Source organism: Leptodactylus fuscus, chromosome 3 (genome assembly GCF_031893055.1).
Source record: "Leptodactylus fuscus isolate aLepFus1 chromosome 3, aLepFus1.hap2, whole genome shotgun sequence".
Lineage (NCBI taxonomy): Eukaryota > Metazoa > Chordata > Amphibia > Anura > Leptodactylidae > Leptodactylus > Leptodactylus fuscus.
In genome coordinates, this window is record NC_134267.1 from 46,311,173 (window position 1) to 46,330,072 (window position 18,900).

General features: G+C 45.1%; 1 protein-coding gene across 1 annotated transcript; it reads right to left on the minus strand.

Annotated features, from left to right (window-relative positions):
* Positions 1 to 1,726: 1,726 nt before the first annotated feature.
* On the minus strand, positions 1,727 to 18,688 carry FAM89A (family with sequence similarity 89 member A). The gene is made up of 3 exons (XM_075267475.1): positions 18,440 to 18,688; positions 13,452 to 13,744; positions 1,727 to 3,985 (listed from the first exon to the last, which is right to left on the minus strand). Exons 2-3 carry the CDS (start codon positions 13,698 to 13,700, stop codon positions 3,722 to 3,724), a joined length of 513 nt encoding a protein of 170 aa, XP_075123576.1. The 5' UTR covers positions 13,701 to 13,744; positions 18,440 to 18,688; the 3' UTR covers positions 1,727 to 3,721.
* Positions 18,689 to 18,900: the final 212 nt, after the last annotated feature.

The following is an 18,900-nucleotide window of genomic DNA, read 5'->3' on the forward strand; positions in this document are numbered from 1 at the left end:
CTTTCAGAGAGTCTTAAAAAGTCAGCATATACTAGATTTTCCTCCTTCCCTGGCCATCCAGTTTTATTTAAGTCCTCTCTTCCAGGCACCGTGTGCCTCAGCAATATAGGTTTATAGCTTAGCTGGTTCCCACTGGAGTGCTACTTTAAGATAAGATAATCCTTTAATAGTCCCACCATGAGGAAATTTCAGTGCGTTACAGCAGCATGATAATGGATACAGGATAGTAACAGTAATATATTACAGAAGGAGACACACCTAAGCTCAGAATAGCAGATAGGTGAAAAATACTAGGAGTCATAGCAGCTAAAGAAAAAGAAGACTTCATGATCATTTAGTTCTCTGCGGAGTGATCTTCGCTTGGCCTGATGTTGATTATACAGCCTGACTGTGGTTGGGAGGAAGGATCTCCGATAGCGCACCTTCTCACACTTGGGGTGAAACAGTCGGTCACTGACAGTACTGCCCATTGCTAACAGTCTCATACATGGGGTGGGATTTTTTTCTCTCGCATGGAGATCACCATGGACAGTATCCTTCTGTCACTCACCACCTTTACTGGGTACAGGGGGCTCCCCAGGACAGAGCTGGCCCTTCTAATCAGCCTTTCAAGTCTAATTCTGTCCAAGGCAGATATACTGCTCCTCCAGCAGACCACACTGAAGAAGATGACTGAAGCAACCATGACTCCACAAAGTCCTCAGCCTCCTAAGCAGGTAGAGTCCTGTGAGTAGCTGTGGTCCTTTCTGTGCAGCGTATACATGGGATTAGCCCAGTCCAGTTTATTATTGAGGAACACACCCAGGTACTTTCCAGCATTAATCCTTAAGTGGTTCTGCTGGCACCAGTCCACAAAGTCCCGGTCTCTGTACTCCCTGTCGTCTCAGTCAGTAATGAGGCCTACTATTGCAGAGTCATCTGAGTACTTCTGTAAGTAGCAGCTAGATGAGTTGCACCTAAAATCAGCAGTGTACAGAAGAGGAAAGGGGCGAGAACTGTACCTTGTGGTGCCTCTGTGCTACAGATCAGTGTGTCAGACACACAGTCCCAGGATCTCACATACCGAGGTCGATTTGTTAGGTAATCTAGGATCCAGTTGGACAAGTGATGGTCCACTCCAACACAGTCCAGCTTGTCTTTCAATAGCCCTGGCTCAATGGTATTAAAAGCACTGGAGAAATCTAAGAATCTAATTATTCTCAGTGTTCCCTGGTTTCTCCAGGTGAGAGAGAGCTCTGTGAAGAAGGGGGATGATGGCGTCATCTACCCCAATTGCCCGGGAGATTGGCTATGGACCCCTTCCAATTTGCCTAAGTAAACTCAGCCTAAATCAATATCTACATTGCTGTATGGTAACAACTAGAGATGAGTGAACACTGTTCGGATCAGCCGATCCGAACAGCACGCTCCCATAGAAATGAATGGAAGCACCTGTGACGCTGACTTTGCCGGCGTCCGGCGTCACAGGTGCTTCCATTCATTTCTATGGGAGCGTGCTGTTCGGATTGGCTGATCCGAACAGTGTTTGCTCATCTCTAGTAACAACACCATAGAAATGAACCGATGGAGACCTCCAATGAATTGTTCCTCTTCAGGATATCACAGACTTTACATTGAAACAAATCATCAAAACACAAACTATGACTTTATTTTATTAGAGAAAATGTACGATTAACATTTCTAAATAAATATACATAAAATAAACATAATAGAACAAAAATGTTTTTTTTGCTTAGCAGATTGCAAAGAAATGTTGAGGTCCTAAAAACAGAATTCTAGGAGTCAGGCTCAATGTGTGATCTTTGTGCAATCGTATGTAATAAACGGCTTGTAACAAATATGGAGTGGATCACTGTGATATGGACATGTGCAGAACGTGCACATAACGGAACCAGCACATGTTACAGGAAAGTGCATAAGAAAAATAATATAACCTTAAGTACAATAAGCAGCATAGGAGAAAGTGTCCAACATCAGAACATTAAACACTGTTTGGAAAACGCACAAGAAAAACTGAAGATGAGCAGGCCATGATATATACGTATAGATATGTATCAAACATACACACCGTACAGCAGACGGAATATGAGGTCCAATCAGATTCCAGCTATCACTGTGTAGAAAAGGTTAAAAGACGTGATCTGATTGGTTGCAACATTTTGTGTATTTGCACTACTTTCCACTGCATCCTGCACAGTTGTGTGTGTACCAAGTGTCTTGGTGTAGTTCAATGCATAAAACATATGAAAGAATGAAGAAGTGGAACATAAATACTCTCACGTGTGATGTGCTGATGTGAACAGACCCTGTTACGTGAATGTGCGCTTAATAGTTCACTTCAAAAGGCAATAAATTGGGACATTTCAGGGACACTTTCCCATAGAATGCCCAGAACGCAGATCGCAACAATGTATTCTGCTTTAGAATTGTCCTATGTAGATAAAAATATTCTTATTGAGATCCAAAGATAAATATTTTCTGGTAATTCAGGTGAATTAAAGCATAAAAGTGATCAAAGCCATTCTGTGGCCGGAACCAACCAACAGTCAAAGACGTGCGGGAACAGAACTGTGAGCGACGTACAAGTATTAAGACTCGGTTCACATTTGTTTGTGTCAATTGCGATGGGCAAGCAGAACAATGGCAACCCAACAGACTGCACTATAGAGCGGTCTGGAGGGTTTCCGTCATACTACTGAAAAACGTAGTGCTGCATGCCTGCTAACGGATCCTCCGAGGCAGATGTGAACACAGCCTAATATTTTTGGTTACTGATAATGTATAGGCATAAGCCACATAGGCAGTTTTTGGTAGTGGGAACATCCATACGAAGTCTCCATAACACACGTGTAACAAAACCTCCAAAAACTTTTTGTGTAGGTCCGGGTGTCAAGACCAGCGCTGATCACCAAGATGTAGGGGCAGAATTGCTCCATCGAGTATACAACCCGGAATAAAATACGCCCACCTGAAAAAGTGACCCAATTTGGACAACCCTTGTCCATATGCCCAGTGACAACCAAAACGCCCGTGGTTATGCCTTAAGGTTGTCATCACGTTTTCACGATGGAATCGGTTGGAAAAACTTCTTTTCCCCCCAGAAAAATGAATGCCATGTGCGAGACCACCCTTACACTGCATTCTAAGCAAGATCGACATTGGCTACAAACTTTCTGTATCGTGTCCCTGAAATTTTACACACTCCATGCTCCTTTAGAAAGTGAGTGCATTCTATGTCAAACCGTGACCCGAACAATGAAACCCATGTGTGGAAAGTCATCTGTAGTTCCTCTTGGACTGTCTAAGACTCACCACTCATGGCCTAAGAAGGGCGCGAGCTGCTCCTTTACTAGAAACTGCTTATCGAAGCCATTGCTCTGTGAATGATTTAAGGCAGATGATGGAAGCCTGTATAACTAATGTCCTATTACTACTGGAGTCTCCAGTGCTACTCATCATATACGGTTTTATAAAAAAAAGAAAAAAAATTCCTCACGCAGAAGTGCTTTTTGATGTTAAAAAGGCACTTGGACAATGTTCCACATTGCTTACGGCATTATCACCTAAAATGGTGAGCAGGAACAGAACAGTCCTTATAAACATGGCAGAAAATATTTCAATGATAAGAAATCACTTTCCTTGAGAGAAAAATAAAACCTCCTGGAAAGCATGGTTAGAAAAAAAAAAACCCTCAGGAGATGTGTTCCTGACATATGGCGAGTTAGATATTCTCCAGTATCCAGTCATCATTAGAAATAGGAGGTACTGATAGCGTGAGGTTTCCTTCCGAGTCTTCCCTGCCACCTTTATGGAGGGCACCAGCTTCTTGATAATATTCTTCCTCTTCATCAAAATATCCATTTTCCATGGCATACGAACATTCGGCACTGGAGGCAGCCTGGCAAGCGCCTTTATATTCCTGGATGGATTCATACAGTGAATACAGCTGACACAGGAGAGACATGTCAAGCTGTCTTAGCCCGACCTGTGGATAGAAAACAAGACAATTAAGAAGATGCAAAGTGTGATGGAATAGACTATATGGGGGATCTACAAAGAAATTGAGTTGTAATATAAGTCCACATTGGCCAAAAATAATGGAAAAAATGGGTCTGTATCCCCTTTACGTATATATTGTATTATGTACTAAAACCTATTTACTTGAAGGAGAAAAATAATAAAGGATCGTTGCTCTCTGCTTCTTGTATTGGACATAAAAGATGAGCCTAAAACTACAAAAGAAACCCCCAAAGAACGGGCTGCTGCAGATCCATTTTATTTTTCTCAACACTGAACCTTATGTATACTGATGCGGTTCAATTGGTATCTGCTTTTAATACATCTGCTATACAGATGGCCAAAATATCTGTGACTGTAATGGTATCGGTGCAGACTAGTGTTGAGCGAGTAGTATTCGATCGAATACCTCGCCCGCATAGGAATGCGTGTAATCGGCCTAACACCAAGGGGTTAAACGCATCGAACATTCAATACGTTTAACCCCTTGATGTTCGGCCGATTACACGCATTCCTATGCAGGCGAGGTATTTGATCAAATACTACTCGCCAAAGATCCTTTTGTTGTTAGAGAGATAAGCCGCCTCCAGATGTGTCTGGTACCGGTTCTCTCCACTAGTCATTCAGAAGACATGCATGCTCGACTGAACCGAGTGTGCATGTGTGAGAAGGGAAGCGGAGCCTAGGAGGGGAGAAAGCTTATACAGGAAAAGAAAACAAAAGTGGACAAGTTTGCTCAAATAGTGGGAATTTCTGTCAAAAATCATCACGTGTGACAGTACCTGCAAAGTAGATGGGACTCTAGATACTCCCATCCAAACACTGCAGGAAAAAGAAAAAAAAATCTGCAGTGGAAATGCTGAAATTTCAAAAACTGTTGCATTTTTGTAATTCGCAGCATGTCATAAGGAAGCTATGGCGTATGCTTTTTGGCTGCGGCACGCCATGTGGGGCCTTCGCTTAAGGGTGTAAATGGTGACCTGTCCAGCAGAATCCGAGCTCACCCAAGCACCACTGCTGCTTCCAACAGAGGAGCATGAGAAAATAAATACATCACAAATGTGGTACATGGCATATAGATCAGTTTATTGGCTCAAATGCAGCCAGAATTCTGTTATTAGTTTAGTAAATCTGATCCAGTAGGAGATAAGGTGCTGAGCTCCAGACAGATCTGTACTAGAGGGCATGTAATATTACTAGCCGCTGGTTATACCAGTGCTTCTCTAATTTAGGGTAGAGGTGCCCTTCATTTCTTGGCCAGGCACATATCGGAAAGCCGTTCTGGCAGAAGAGAATACACGCTGTTCAAGTCTTTCTAGGGCTGTGGAGTCTCCGATTTATCCACTTACAAGAACATTAAAATAAGCAGAAAAGTCCAATGGGATCTGGAGACTGGATATGTCATGGAGATGCCTGGGCCTCACTATGGTTAGATTCAAAGGATAAACAGTGGGCCACGAAACACAAGAGACTTCCATGATGCTGTATCTTGAGTGATGAAGAATATGATAGAGGTAGACAGCGAGAGCATTATATTTATTTATCATTGTGGATTAAAGAGGACCTTTCATGGTCCGGGGCACAGGCAGTTCTATATACTGAATTCAGCGCACTGTCGGCTTTCCCGATCTGACCCCGCTCACACTGTATAGCGCGATAGGCGCTGCTGTGGAGAAGGACGTACCTGACTGTCAGGAACGCCCTTCTGACTGTAAAGCGCTACGGTACCGGGACTGATAGCTCTTTACCCGGGGCACAGATCGGGAAAGTCGACAGTACACTGAATTCAGCGCACTGTCAGCTTTCCAGCAGTATATAGAACTGCCTGTGCCCCAAATCATGATAGGTTTTCCTTCAAGAGAACCAGTCAGGTGCTTTTTCCACCATAAACTGGCCCCATCATGTGCAAGATCAAGTAATTTGCTTCCCATTGCTTCCCCTCTAATCTTTCTGTTGTGGCAAAGTGAAGTTATAAATGTCTGAAACCCTATAAAGCCATATGTAGTCGTGGTGGGCAGGGAGCAGCTTCAGCCTAGTGACCTCATCCACTTCCTAATCCAACCTCCTAGGCATGGCGGACATCTTTGAGATGTCAAAGAGTGAGGGGACTGTGAGGGAGAAGTGGCCTGAAACCTCTCCCCGCCCTCTCTGACTACTTAGGATAACTTACCTAGGACTTTTTATGCTTTCAACCATTTATAGCTTCACTTTGGACAATCACAGAGGGCAGCAATGGAAAGGGCAGGACTTCATCCTGCACACGATGGGGTAGTTTATGGTGAATAAAACACCCCATATGATCTTTTACAGAGAATCTACTAGTGGATTTTCTCTTCTCTCTTTTGATGAGGGAAATTTCAATTACTGTAAAGTGCAAACCTCTATCACCAGATCTCCAATGGATTGTCTGAGTGGTCTGCGGCTACCCTTCAGAGCACCACTACTGCCAACAACACATTATACAAATTCTGATTATGACATCCTATAAAAGTTAATGCATAGCACCCACAAACACTCTATATTGATTTCTTAGCCATAGAAAAGTTTCACCATGGCATTCACTCATCTCAATAGCTCTTGATAACCCTCGCCCACATCCAACCAGACAATTACATCAATAATTCATAGACTGACCATTTTGACTTCTGGTTTGAGTTGCATTAAATACTAAAGATTAAAATAAAAGCCTTTTATCATGGAATCCCATCATTTGTGATTGACAACTTTTTATCTATGTATCTCCATATGAATATATCTGAAGCCGCCCTTGTCTGCTTTCAAAGCGCCCTTCATATAACCTCTATTGCTTAGCAATGCTCGTCCCAGGTCACCCTATGAAATTCTGATAAGTGGGAGTCTCAGAGTTGGGACCTTCACCTGTGACCATAATGTGGGCTCCACCTTCTCACGTGGTGCATTCAGATAGGAAATGAATAGAGGTGACCATGTGGCGCTCTTCATTCACTTCTATGGAAACAAGCAGCCTATAACAGGCTGGATTCACGTTTCGGAGAAGTGTGAAGGTTCCAAAGGAGGGATCTGCATAGTCACACAATGACATATTGTCACGGGATGGTTAGAGTCTATACTATAGGCAATGTGTAATATATATTTCATGTGGAATGTATTCTCTAACCTGTTGTATACATCAATGTGTAGTTGGCTGATTAGGGTCTAGTGTGTTAGCACATTGTATGCAAATACCTCTAACTAGTGAGGACAATGGGTGGAGATAATCTGATCAGTGTCTCCAAGAAGATGTTGGATGGTGCATTGTCCATAGTAGACAGGGAGTCTACTCTCCTTGGTATAGGTGAGGGGGGAAGGATCTGTGACTCAGCCCTTCCCACCCACAGATATAGGTGTAACAGTCTTAGTATATAGTTGTAGCTAGCAGTTAGTATGAGTTAGCCGGCCTGTGCACAGCTCTGCAGAGAGCCAGGATTTAGTTACAGGACCAAGGAACCAAAGCTATCATTGGATTGTGACTTCTGTGGACTTATTGTTATTACGGTTGATGTGACCGCCGCCGGCTACTAACTTTGTGGATTACAATAAATTGCTGTTGTCTCCCGACCTCTTGCGTCCGTGTTGATTCAAAAGACCTTCCGGAGGAAGACGTATACCTTTGCTCCGTGACACATATCCTATAAATATTCCACAGTATGGTGGGAAGGATCACATCAGTTACATGAGAGCCCTCTCTGTTGGCATGCACGCCGTAGCCCTGATCGCTCATTAATGGGGAATCTGCTTCTTTCAGTTGTATGTGCAGATGTAAAAATTGCCATGTTGGCACTTTGTGATAATTCAGTGGGTTTTGGGCTGCAGTTTGGGCACTCAGTGTCTAAAAGGTTCACCATCACTGCCTTATATCATAGTGAAAGAAATTTTCTGAGAGAAGTCCTCAGTAGTTGATACCTTTTTTTAACGGCTAACTCAAAAAGTTTTTTGATGACATATTTCGAGCTTTCGGGACTACTATAAAGGTCCCTTCATCAGGATGGTTACCATCCTGATGAAGGGACCTTTATAGTAGTCCCGAAAGCTCGAAATATGTCATCAAAAAACTTTTTGAGTTAGCCATTAAAAAAGGTATCAACTACTGAGGACTTCTCTCAGAAAATTTCTTTCATTTCATATCCACTGGCTAACACGGTACAAGGTTATATCATGGTGGTGGAGCTGGCTGGGTTAAAGGTCATATTACTAAAGTGCCTGTGTTCTGCATGACTGCACTGGAGGAAGCCGGGCTCTTAACATATTTTCTTTGTAGGGGCGTTACTTTAGAATGTCACAATTGAACTCTACAAGTGGAAATCACAAAACATTAATTTCCTCTGTAACCTGCTGTAATATAGACAGGAATTGCATCATTACTATTTCTCTAAATTGCTCCCCTAGGAGAAGCATTTTGATAACATGTACCTGCAAAAAGACCCTTATTCACAGACTGCGGCGTTCACAGTTGTGCCGCTGTCCGCCCTTTGTGTTTCTGCTTAAATCCCCTGGAAAAACTGCATAGGGACGGCTTGCCGGCGGTCAGTTTAAAAACCCCATTAATTTCAATGGCTTTTTAAAGCAAACCGCCGGTGCCCATATTTTTTTTTTTTTTTGTATGGACACAAAGTCCTGCATGTCCGACAAACCCCCCCAAAAACAAACAGTTTCACCGCAGACAGGCTGCATATGGACACCGGCAGTTTGCTTTAAAAACCCATTGAAACGAATGAGTTTTTACAATGACCACCGGCAAGTCAGCCCTATGCAAAACAAGCATCCCTATGAATGTCTGTTTCCAATAGTTGTTAGATTGGCCCATATAAAAGTGCCTACAATATACTACAAAGCCACTTTACCACAGCAAGGTACCAGCTTGACTCAACTCTGTTCAGGTATGAAATAAAGTGCCCACCTCTTGTAGACGGTTGTCAGTGATACCACTTAGGACTGTCATGAGGACATCACATACACGAGCAACGGAGAATCCTATATTCTTTCATCTACTACCATCAGCTAGGTTCAAATTGGTGGAGAAAAGAGTTCTGCATGGAGGACTTTTTAATACGCCACTTTCAGTTTCAAAATGGCAGAGCCAATTAAAGTCAAAGGGGTCCGGTGGGCTTCAGGTATAATTGGTGTTATAGAGGTCTGGCTCTCCGTCGCCCATTTTCCTTGACTGACCCGAACGGCGGAGAGCTGGCGCTGGTGTGAACCTAGCATCAGGAAGGTCCTCAATGGACCACAGCACGTGTTTAACAGATGGCTATAGGTATTGCTATATAAAAGTTGTTGCTTGTTTCAGGCCGTCCAATGCCCCCCTGATGATTCAGCTAGTGATGACAGATCAGAGCTGAAAAATGTTTGAACACATGACCTCCAGAGTGATTCTGGACCACTTGGCATCTAGTCTAAAGTATATACTAACAATAATACAGGTCCTATTACAGACGTTGCATTGGAGCTCCGGGACTTCAAGTTATGTCTTATGTCTACTGTTATTTGTAGACTGTCAGCAGCTTTCCTGACTGTGCTTATAGATTTCGCTCTTTTCTGTGTCAGGGATAGTTTTAGTTGCATCATAAGCTAGTTTTGCAGTACAGTGTCCCTAGGTCTCCTATTTTGTTCATTTAGGCTTTTCTCAGCTATTTGTTTGGTATTTTAGTAACTCCTGGCAGAATTCCATGTCCATAAACCATTAGTAATACTGGATAGAGGAAAGGGCAGACTGCTCCTTATTGTACACACCCGAGCCTCAGGGAGAAAGGTAAAATGTGCTGCAGCCACAATGGGACTATTAGAAGCAGAAAGAAAATAATGGGAAACCACGTATGAAGGCTTATACAGTCAGACTAGACCGCCGGCAAGATCCTGTGGATATTATAACTTTTCAAGAAAATTCAAGTATGCTTTAAGAATCTATAGTGTACTTTGAATTCACATTTTCTATTACATCTACTGCAGCATACAACTCTCATTCACTAACATAGGACAGAATATATGGATATTCCCACACGTTGTCTTAACACAATACACTAAAGGCTCCAAAACTCACAATTGCAGGACATATCCTATTATCCTACTGAATGGGAAGACAATGAGCTCAGGATTTCTACGGATATCCTATAGTTTTACTGAAAGCAGCTCACGTAACTCACAATGCATGTACGCTGGATTTCAGAGAAGTAAATGTACAGCTTCTCTCAATGAAAAAGCCACGCAGGATACAAACGCAGAACATTTCACTGCTCATTACCCACACATTATATTCCTATACGGCTGTAGGGCTGCAGCTTTCTTCACGTTTGCCCCCTGACAAATGTCTATCTTCCGGGAAATGTCACAGTAAGATACATGTATATAACCAGATTGTTAATCATGCTCTTAATTAAATATCCAGATTTTAATGAGCAATGTGCCAGGGATGCGTCATTCTCATCACCCAATTATACGGGTGGCACTTGGCTATCTTGAGCTGTTAAGAGCCGGCACATATGTTCTTAATTTCATAATAAGAGGCCCTGGATAAAAATAGCAGATCTTGTTTCTCAATCTTCTTATTCTTCCTAAGTCTCTGGCCCTGGGCTTCACGACAAGCTGTGAACAATAGACCTACCTTTACTTTAATGAAATGAATCATGTGTCCTTGTGAGCCTTAATACAAGGGACGAGGCCTTATAGGACTTGCTATTTTTGGCTAAAACCTTTATCCCACAAAATTACTTGTTACTATCCCAAATCTGATCGGAGACGTAACACACACTTAAATTACTCTTAAAGTATCTCAAAGAAACCTCATGGAAGGATGGAGATGCAAATATGTAATAAAGAAAAACTACAGGAGGAAATTTAAAGAAAAAAAAAAAAACATCCCTACAGCTTCTATGGGAGGACAACTACTGTTCATTTCACTTATTGCCGCCAAATAAACCTGGTCTTTCCCCAATTTAGACCAAATCCCAGCAATCTGTCTCATTGTAGCAATTTTGATATCACAGCATTAGTTGACATAGTTGACATTTACAATGTGTATAGTAGAAGCAAAGTGGGTAAGATTTAAAGGGGCATTGCCATTTGGGATATTTAGGACATATCAATAGAATATGCCATAAATGTGCCATAGGTGTGAGCTTTGTCTCTAACTGTAAAGACTGCAGACTACACTGGGGCGGCTTTATCCATTCACTTGGGACTTCTGAGAATAGGCAGCCAGGAACGTGGGTATTCCGATTTGGGACATCTATCTTGAGAAAGTGTGTCCTTGACCCCTGCCTCATGGCTACAATGAGTGGAGAATACACTGTGCATGTACAGCTCTGGCCATCCCATCTTATTTGAGGGAATAGCCTAGCATACACATTTAAGGTATATCCTGTGACTATGCTAATAAATTTCCCAAATGAGACGACGTCTTTACCCAAATCGCTTCCAGAGGCTGCAGGAATTGACCTGCGGTGCATGCCTATGTATGCTGTGAATTTTTATTGTACACTTCACCTTTTGCAATGCAGGGGATTAAATCTGCAAAACATCCATAGAAATGACACACAGAATCTGCAACTGAGTCTCATAGGGAGAAATCCACTGTACAATCCATAACAAATCAGCATGTAACTCATGAGTTTTACCACTGTATTTGCATCCTATGTGGATCTACCCTCACATGAGAAATATACTGCATATATATCTGCAACAGGAAATCAACCTCACACACATAGGGGTAAAAGATTCTGTAATCAATCTGCTGTTTGTAAATATATACTTAGGCCCGGTTCACAGCTGCGTTCAGGGAGTCTGCTTGGGGACACCCCCCCCCCCTCCCGAACGGAAACCTATATGCATACAAAAGTGGTTACCTAAGGAAACCCACGGACCCTATAAACTATAATAGGGTCTGTGTGATCTCTGTTCGGTTTCACTTGCATGACTTTTCCTCCACATGTTTTGTGCGGAAACAGAGTGGAAATCACACGGACCCTATTATAGTCTATGGCAGACCTGGGCAATGTCCGGCCCGTGGACCACATCCAGCCCTCTGACTACTTCTATCTGGCCCGCATAGCTAGTGGAAGGTTTTTCAAGGACCTGTGATGATGTCATCACAGCCTATCACCAGGATAGGCTATGACTCGTTAGTAGGCGGAGCCACACGGGACTGTGTCCTTGCTGCCGGCAATGGAGGCTGCTGGATGATAAAGAGAGAAGAGACAGCGTGTGTGAGCAAGAGGGGAGACTAGGGGCAGATGTAGGGGGGCAGTTAAACTTAATGCACATGTAGGGGGGACAATAAACTAGGGGGCAGATGGAAGGTGACATTAAACCATGGGGGGTAGCTGGAGGGGGACATGTCTGTCTCTAGTTGCCCCCAGTTTAATGCCCCCCTCCAGCTGCCCCGGTTTAATGTCCCCTCTAGTTTCTGCTGGTTTATACTGGGGCACCAGGAGAGGGACTTAATACTGTGGGACATTTGGAGGGAAACGTTATAATGTGGGGGGTATAATGTTAGGGTGACTGTAGGAGGATTTTACTTTGCGGGGCACATGGAAAAATGATTGAAAATGGGTGGAGTCAGCGGAGAAGTGGGTGGGGCTAAATTTGCCAGGAACCGTTACAATCTCTCACGTGGATCCATGGGAAAATTAATTGCCCACCCGTGGTCTATGGGGTCCACAGGTTTCCTAGGTAACCACTTTTTTATGCATATAAAAGTTTCCGTTCAGGTGTCCCAAGTAGACTGCTCGAACAGAAACCTGAACGCAGATGTGAACTGGACCTTAGACAGTTCGGGTAGGGTCTCTAACCTTACTGTCACATGCAGTAAAAGATCTTATGCACAAGAAGACCCGTGTATGATCACGTGCATAGGACATTATTAGTGTCACATGATTAATATCAAATTCTAAGGGCTAGTTCACACGGAGTTCCACGTGTACACATTCAGTCGCGGCTGCCGCACTACACTGGATTAGGCCCAAATATATGGGCCGGAGCCTCGTGCCGCGGCTGATTCACCAGCGGAATCCACAGCAAGACAAGGCAGCTTGCTTCTTTTTTCCGCTACTAGCTAGCGGAAAAAAGAAGCGAGCGGCTCCCACTGAAGTCAATGGGAGAAGAGTAGAGATGAGTGAACACTGTTCGGAACAGCCGTTCCGAACAGCACGCTCCTATAGAAATGAATGGAAGCAGCCGGCACGCAGTCTTTGCCGGCGGCCGGCCGCTTAACCCCCTGCGTGCCGGCTGCTTCCATTCATTTCTATGGGAGCGTGCTGTTCGGAACGACTGTTCCAAACAGTGTTCGCTCATCTCTAGAGAACAGTATTTTGAGGCGGATTCCGCGTCAAAATCCGCTGCCAACTTGCCCCGTGTGAACTAGCCCTAATAAATTCTCATTTATTTTTGCAGCTCTTCATATTAAAAGTTAAGGGTTAACTCACCATCTCTTTCCTAAGTAAAGCCAGCGCTGCGTCTAAATTTGGTGGCTTTGGGTGAGCCTGTGAGCTGCCACTTGAACCTCCTCGGCTTAGGTCATCTTGTATGCGAGACTTCTGTGCGTAGACTCTCTCCAGGTCTCGCCAGCCTGACCCTCCACTTGAGTTTAGCAGACCACTAAGGCTCTTTGGCAGTGGAGGCAATCCCTCCATGCAAGGGGTCAGCGGAGCAACAGCTGCGTGAGACCCACTCATCCCTCGGACTCTGGTGACAGCAGGAACTGAGCCAAATATTCCTCCTAAAGAATGAAAAACATGTTACAACTTTTACAAGCTTTGCAATCACAGCATTGTTATTACGGCACATCATGACCAGTGTAGTCACCAGGCGGCTATAGGAGACACCTAGGAACTAGAAATCCCTCATGGGACTCAGTCTCCAGAAATGACACAGTCTCCTGGGGTGTCTGCAACCACTCCGTTATACTATATGGATTCACATGAAAACTAGTCGTATACCCGGGGATTTTAGAATCCAGGATCGCTGCAACACAGGGGGCACAGCATTCTGGTTGGGGAAGATCACTGCATGCAATAATATCTATAAACCTTAAGAAGTCTTTTGACAAAAATTATTTAGCAATAGGGATTTTCTTTCCAGGGGTGCCTGAGTCTGAGACGTTTGGGAATCACTGATGTAGACGTAGCAGCTCTAGAGCCATACTGTCTGACTACGCATCTTGAGAACAGCATTAGTCACAGACCGTACGGTAGACAGTATGGTCACGTTTAGGAATGCATTCCAGTATGACAGAGGAGTACCATATGCTGTTTATGTCGCTTTCTTTATAGATGATGATGTTTTTGGATGTAGCTCCACTTCCTAATGCTGGCCATAGACATGAGCCAGTGCACAACTCCCTTATAAACATTGGCTGAATACGCATGTTATTACAGAATGGTCAGAGAGATAAGCGGCCGTCCGCAGATTAGATTTTCAGCAGAAGACATTGGCAGATGAGTGACATTAACAATCATGGCCAACCTGACCCTTAAAGGAGACCATCTAGGCTTACAGTACACATGCTAAGTGTAGGCAACCACTCGAGGTCAGGGCAACATCCATTAGGAGTTGTTACATCCACACGGATGGTTTATAGGGCAATCTTACTAAACATGCCGTGCCTCTTCATGCATCATGACAAGTGCGGTGAGGCAAGTTGTACTGGCTTTATCTTCGTATCAGCACCTCAGAGCAGTGTTTTCGTGAAGAGGCCAACCAGTCTGACTATTCGTGAGGGCGGCATCACCACCGTGATGTTCTAGGGTTATCTGTATACAGCCCGCCACACAAACTTCTTTTTCAGATAATCCAGAAACACACAATTAATATAGTGAGAAGTTTACAGGGCGGCTACTATACTGGTATCAGCACCATGCCGAGTGACCCTGCTACACTGGTATAAGCACCATGCCGAGTGACCCTGCTATACTGGTATAAGCACCATGCCGAGTGACCCTGCTATACTGGTATCAGCACCATGCCGAGTGACCCTGCTATACTGGTATAAGCACCATGCCGAGTGACCCTGCTATACTGGTATAAGCACCATGCCGAGTGACCCTGCTATACTGGTATCAGCACCATGCCGAGTGACCCTGCTATACTGGTATCAGCACCATGCCGAGTGACCCTGCTATACTGGTATAAGCACCATGCCGAGTGACCCTGCTATACTGGTATAAGCACCATGCCGAGTGACCCTGCTATACTGGTATAAGCACCATGCCGAGTGACCCTGCTATACTGGTATAAGCACCATGCCGAGTGACCCTGCTATACTGGTATCAGCACCATGCCGAGTGACCCTGCTATACTGGTATAAGCACCATGCCGAGTGACCCTGCTATACTGGTATCAGCACCATGCCGAGTGACCCTGCTATACTGGTATCAGCACCATGCCGAGTGACCCTGCTATACTGGTATAAGCACCATGCCGAGTGACCCTGCTATACTGGTATCAGCACCATGCCGAGTGACCCTGCTATACTGGTATCAGCACCATGCCGAGTGACCCTGCTATACTGGTATAAGCACCATGCCGAGTGACCCTGCTATACTGGTATCAGCACCATGCCGAGTGACCCTGCTATACTGGTATAAGCACCATGCCGAGTGACCATGCTATACTGGTATCAGCACCATGCCGAGTGACCCTGCTATACTGGTATAAGCACCATGCCGAGTGACCCTGCTATACTGGTATCAGCACCATGCCGAGTGACCCTGCTATACTGGTATCAGCACCATGCCGAGTGACCCTGCTATACTGGTATAAGCACCATGCCGAGTGACCCTGCTATACTGGTATAAGCACCATGCCGAGTGACCCTGCTATACTGGTATAAGCACCATGCCGAGTGACCCTGCTATACTTGTATCAGCACCATGCCGAGTGACCCTGCTATACTGGTATCAGCACCATGCCGAGTGACCCTGCTATACTGGTATCAGCACCATGCCGAGTGACCCTGCTATACTGGTATCAGCACCATGCCGAGTGACCCTACTATACTGGTATAAGCACCATGCCGAGTGACCCTGCTATACTGGTATCAGCACCATGCCGAGTGACCCTGCTATACTGGTATCAGCACCATGCCGAGTGACCCTGCTATACTGGTATAAGCACCATGCCGAGTGACCCTGCTATACTGGTATAAGCACCATGCCGAGTGACCCTGCTATACTGGTATCTGCACCATGCCGACTGACCCTGCTATACTGGTATAAGCACCATGCCGAGTGACCCTGCTATACTGGTATCAGCACCATGCCGAGTGACCCTGCTATACTGGTATAAGCACCATGCCGAGTGACCCTGCTATACTGGTATAAGCACCATGCCGAGTGACCCTGCTATACTGGTATCTGCACCATGCCGACTGACCCTGCTATACTGGTATAAGCACCATGCCGAGTGACCCTGCTATACTGGTATAAGCACCATGCCGAGTGACCCTGCTATACTGGTATAAGCACCATGCCGAGTGACCCTGCTATACTGGTATAAGCACCATGCCGAGTGACCCTGCTATACTGGTATCAGCACCATGCCGAGTGACCCTGCTATACTGGTATCAGCACCATGCCGAGTGACCCTGCTATACTGGTATCAGCACCATGCCGAGTGACCCTGCTATACTGGTATCAGCACCATGCCAAATGACCCTGCTATACTGGTATCAGCACCATGCCGAGTGACCCTGCTATACTGGTATCTGCACCATGCTGACTGACCCTGCTATAGTACTGTCAGCACCACCATGCTTCAAGCCATAGGCAAAACTTTTCCCTGCTCTTCTTCCCCAGCAGATCAGTCATTCTACCCCATATGACACGCATCTACCCAGTCACATAGCTTTCTTTAGTAACAAATAGCATCTGTAGAATTGGCAATTGTCTTCATTACATCAGGCTGGAATTTTCCCACTTCCCTTCAAGCCCCAACCTGGAAGGCTTTACATAGAATTACCTGCTGCCGGTCATTTTACTGAAGGGATTTACATCCAATACAACTTGTAACTTACATGTTAGTGATCACATGTATCTCAGTATATGAAACTGAACTGGCACCGTCACTTCCATGGATATTATGCTGCATGTCCTCATTGGAAGAAAACCATAGACACATGAATAATGAATGCACCGTCTGTCCAGCGCTGCCATACAGCAGGCATATGACAGCAGCCGTCCAGCTGAGCTCCCGCAGTCTGAGACCATCCTGCATGTTATAGAGAATATACTGAGGCCAAAACAGCCATTTCCCAAATCTAAGGCCCAGACAGGCAGCAGGTAAGCTTCTCCTTTAAGGACGCTGCTCGTTTTAAGGAATCTGAGTCACATAAGGTTAATACAAGAGCACTAACCTCAAGGGTGGGATAATGTAACATCTGGGGAATATCTCCGCTTCTCAAGACTGCACAGCCTTTTAGAACTGGCAAACGAATTAGGAGCCTGCTGGCTACAAGGACACGTCCAAGCCGGCCACACTGGGGTCGTGATCGGATTATCACTAGCATTACATGGCTCTAATAAAGCTACACTACAGACAGCAATTGCACCCACTTGTATTATGACCACCACTACAGACCACCATGAAGACCCAGCACTCAGGGGTATAACATGAGCCCTCCTGCCACTTTTGCCTAACATGGCCCAATGATGTATAGCGCCTCCTACTTTTCAGACCCTAAAAGACACTTCAGGAGCAGTAGGCAGAAACCCAATTTTTCCGCCAACTCAGATTTTTAAGGTTTGTGTTTACTATACAAAGAAAAAAAACAGATATATATATATATATATATATATATATATATATATATATATATATATATATACATATACACACACACACACCGCTGATGCCAGCTTTATCTATGTCATGTTGTGACCCCTCTCTTAGACGTGGTAACGTGTTATCCATAGTGACGCCACGTCCCACGGGCATGTCTTGTGACATCACTACCATAATATTATGGTGAGACGTTATACGTTTGTAATTTGGTTCTGTAAATCCCCTTTAGTTTTGGCCCCGGGGCTCTATGGCGACTTGTTGACCCCACTACCAATAATAGTGATAGTACTCGTAACATGCCGGACCTCAGCGCCACCACATTCACACACATTACCTGTGACATTCACAGCCCAATATCGCCCCACAGTAATAACTAGGTTCCTAAATATTTTGGAGGTATGCCGGCCATTGACTATTATATGAGTGAGTGTCAGCAGGGGTCGTGCCCTGCAGTATAGGTGCCAGCCCAGTGTGTGCCCCCAGACCCCTGTCTGTAGCGGCTTCAGGTCACACTTACTACAAGTCACATGTTGTGCCCCAGCACTGTGACCCCAGCCCATAAATCAGGATCCCCCACACAATAGGCGAGGGCTGGCAGGCAGGCATGGTGCCCCGGCGTGATACGAGCACTCACAGCTGCTCCCGGACACGGCTTTGTGTCGGATCCCCGGTGTAGTCGGCGTCTCGTCCTCTACAACGTGTGCGGCGTCCCCGCGGTCATCCCCTCCTCCGTGCACGGCTCCTCTCAGCAGTGTCCCCGGTGTAGGCTCTCCTCCCGCCCGGGCTGTCCCTGGATAAGTCCGGTGTGTGTGAGGAGAGCTGCTGATGTGTGATGGGGGAGGGCGGCGGCAGTGAGCTCCTGCTCTCCTCAGCTGTGGCTGACTGGCTGGCTGGGTGGGGGCTTAGCTGTTGGTGCAGCGGGGAGGAGGAGGAGAGGGAGGAGGAGGAGGAGGGGAGGAGGCTGCCTGTGGACACCCAGAGCCTGCAGCCGCCTGTAGTATGGGGATACACACTCACTATAAGCATGGATATAAGCATGGATATACATCTGTACTTTGCTACCTGTGTACTGGATTTTTCCCAGTAAGATTTACC

What these genes read in the sequence shown, in the direction of transcription:
- FAM89A (XM_075267475.1), bottom strand. Translation starts at nt 13,700, where the DNA reads ATGAGTGGGTCTCACGCAGCTGTTGCTCCGCTGACCCCTTGCATGGAG. An exon ending in CTTTACTTAGGAAAGAGATG is followed by an intron (nt 3,986 to 13,451) that starts GTGAGTTAACCC and finishes TTCTATCCACAG; the next exon opens with GTCGGGCTAAGACAGCTTGA.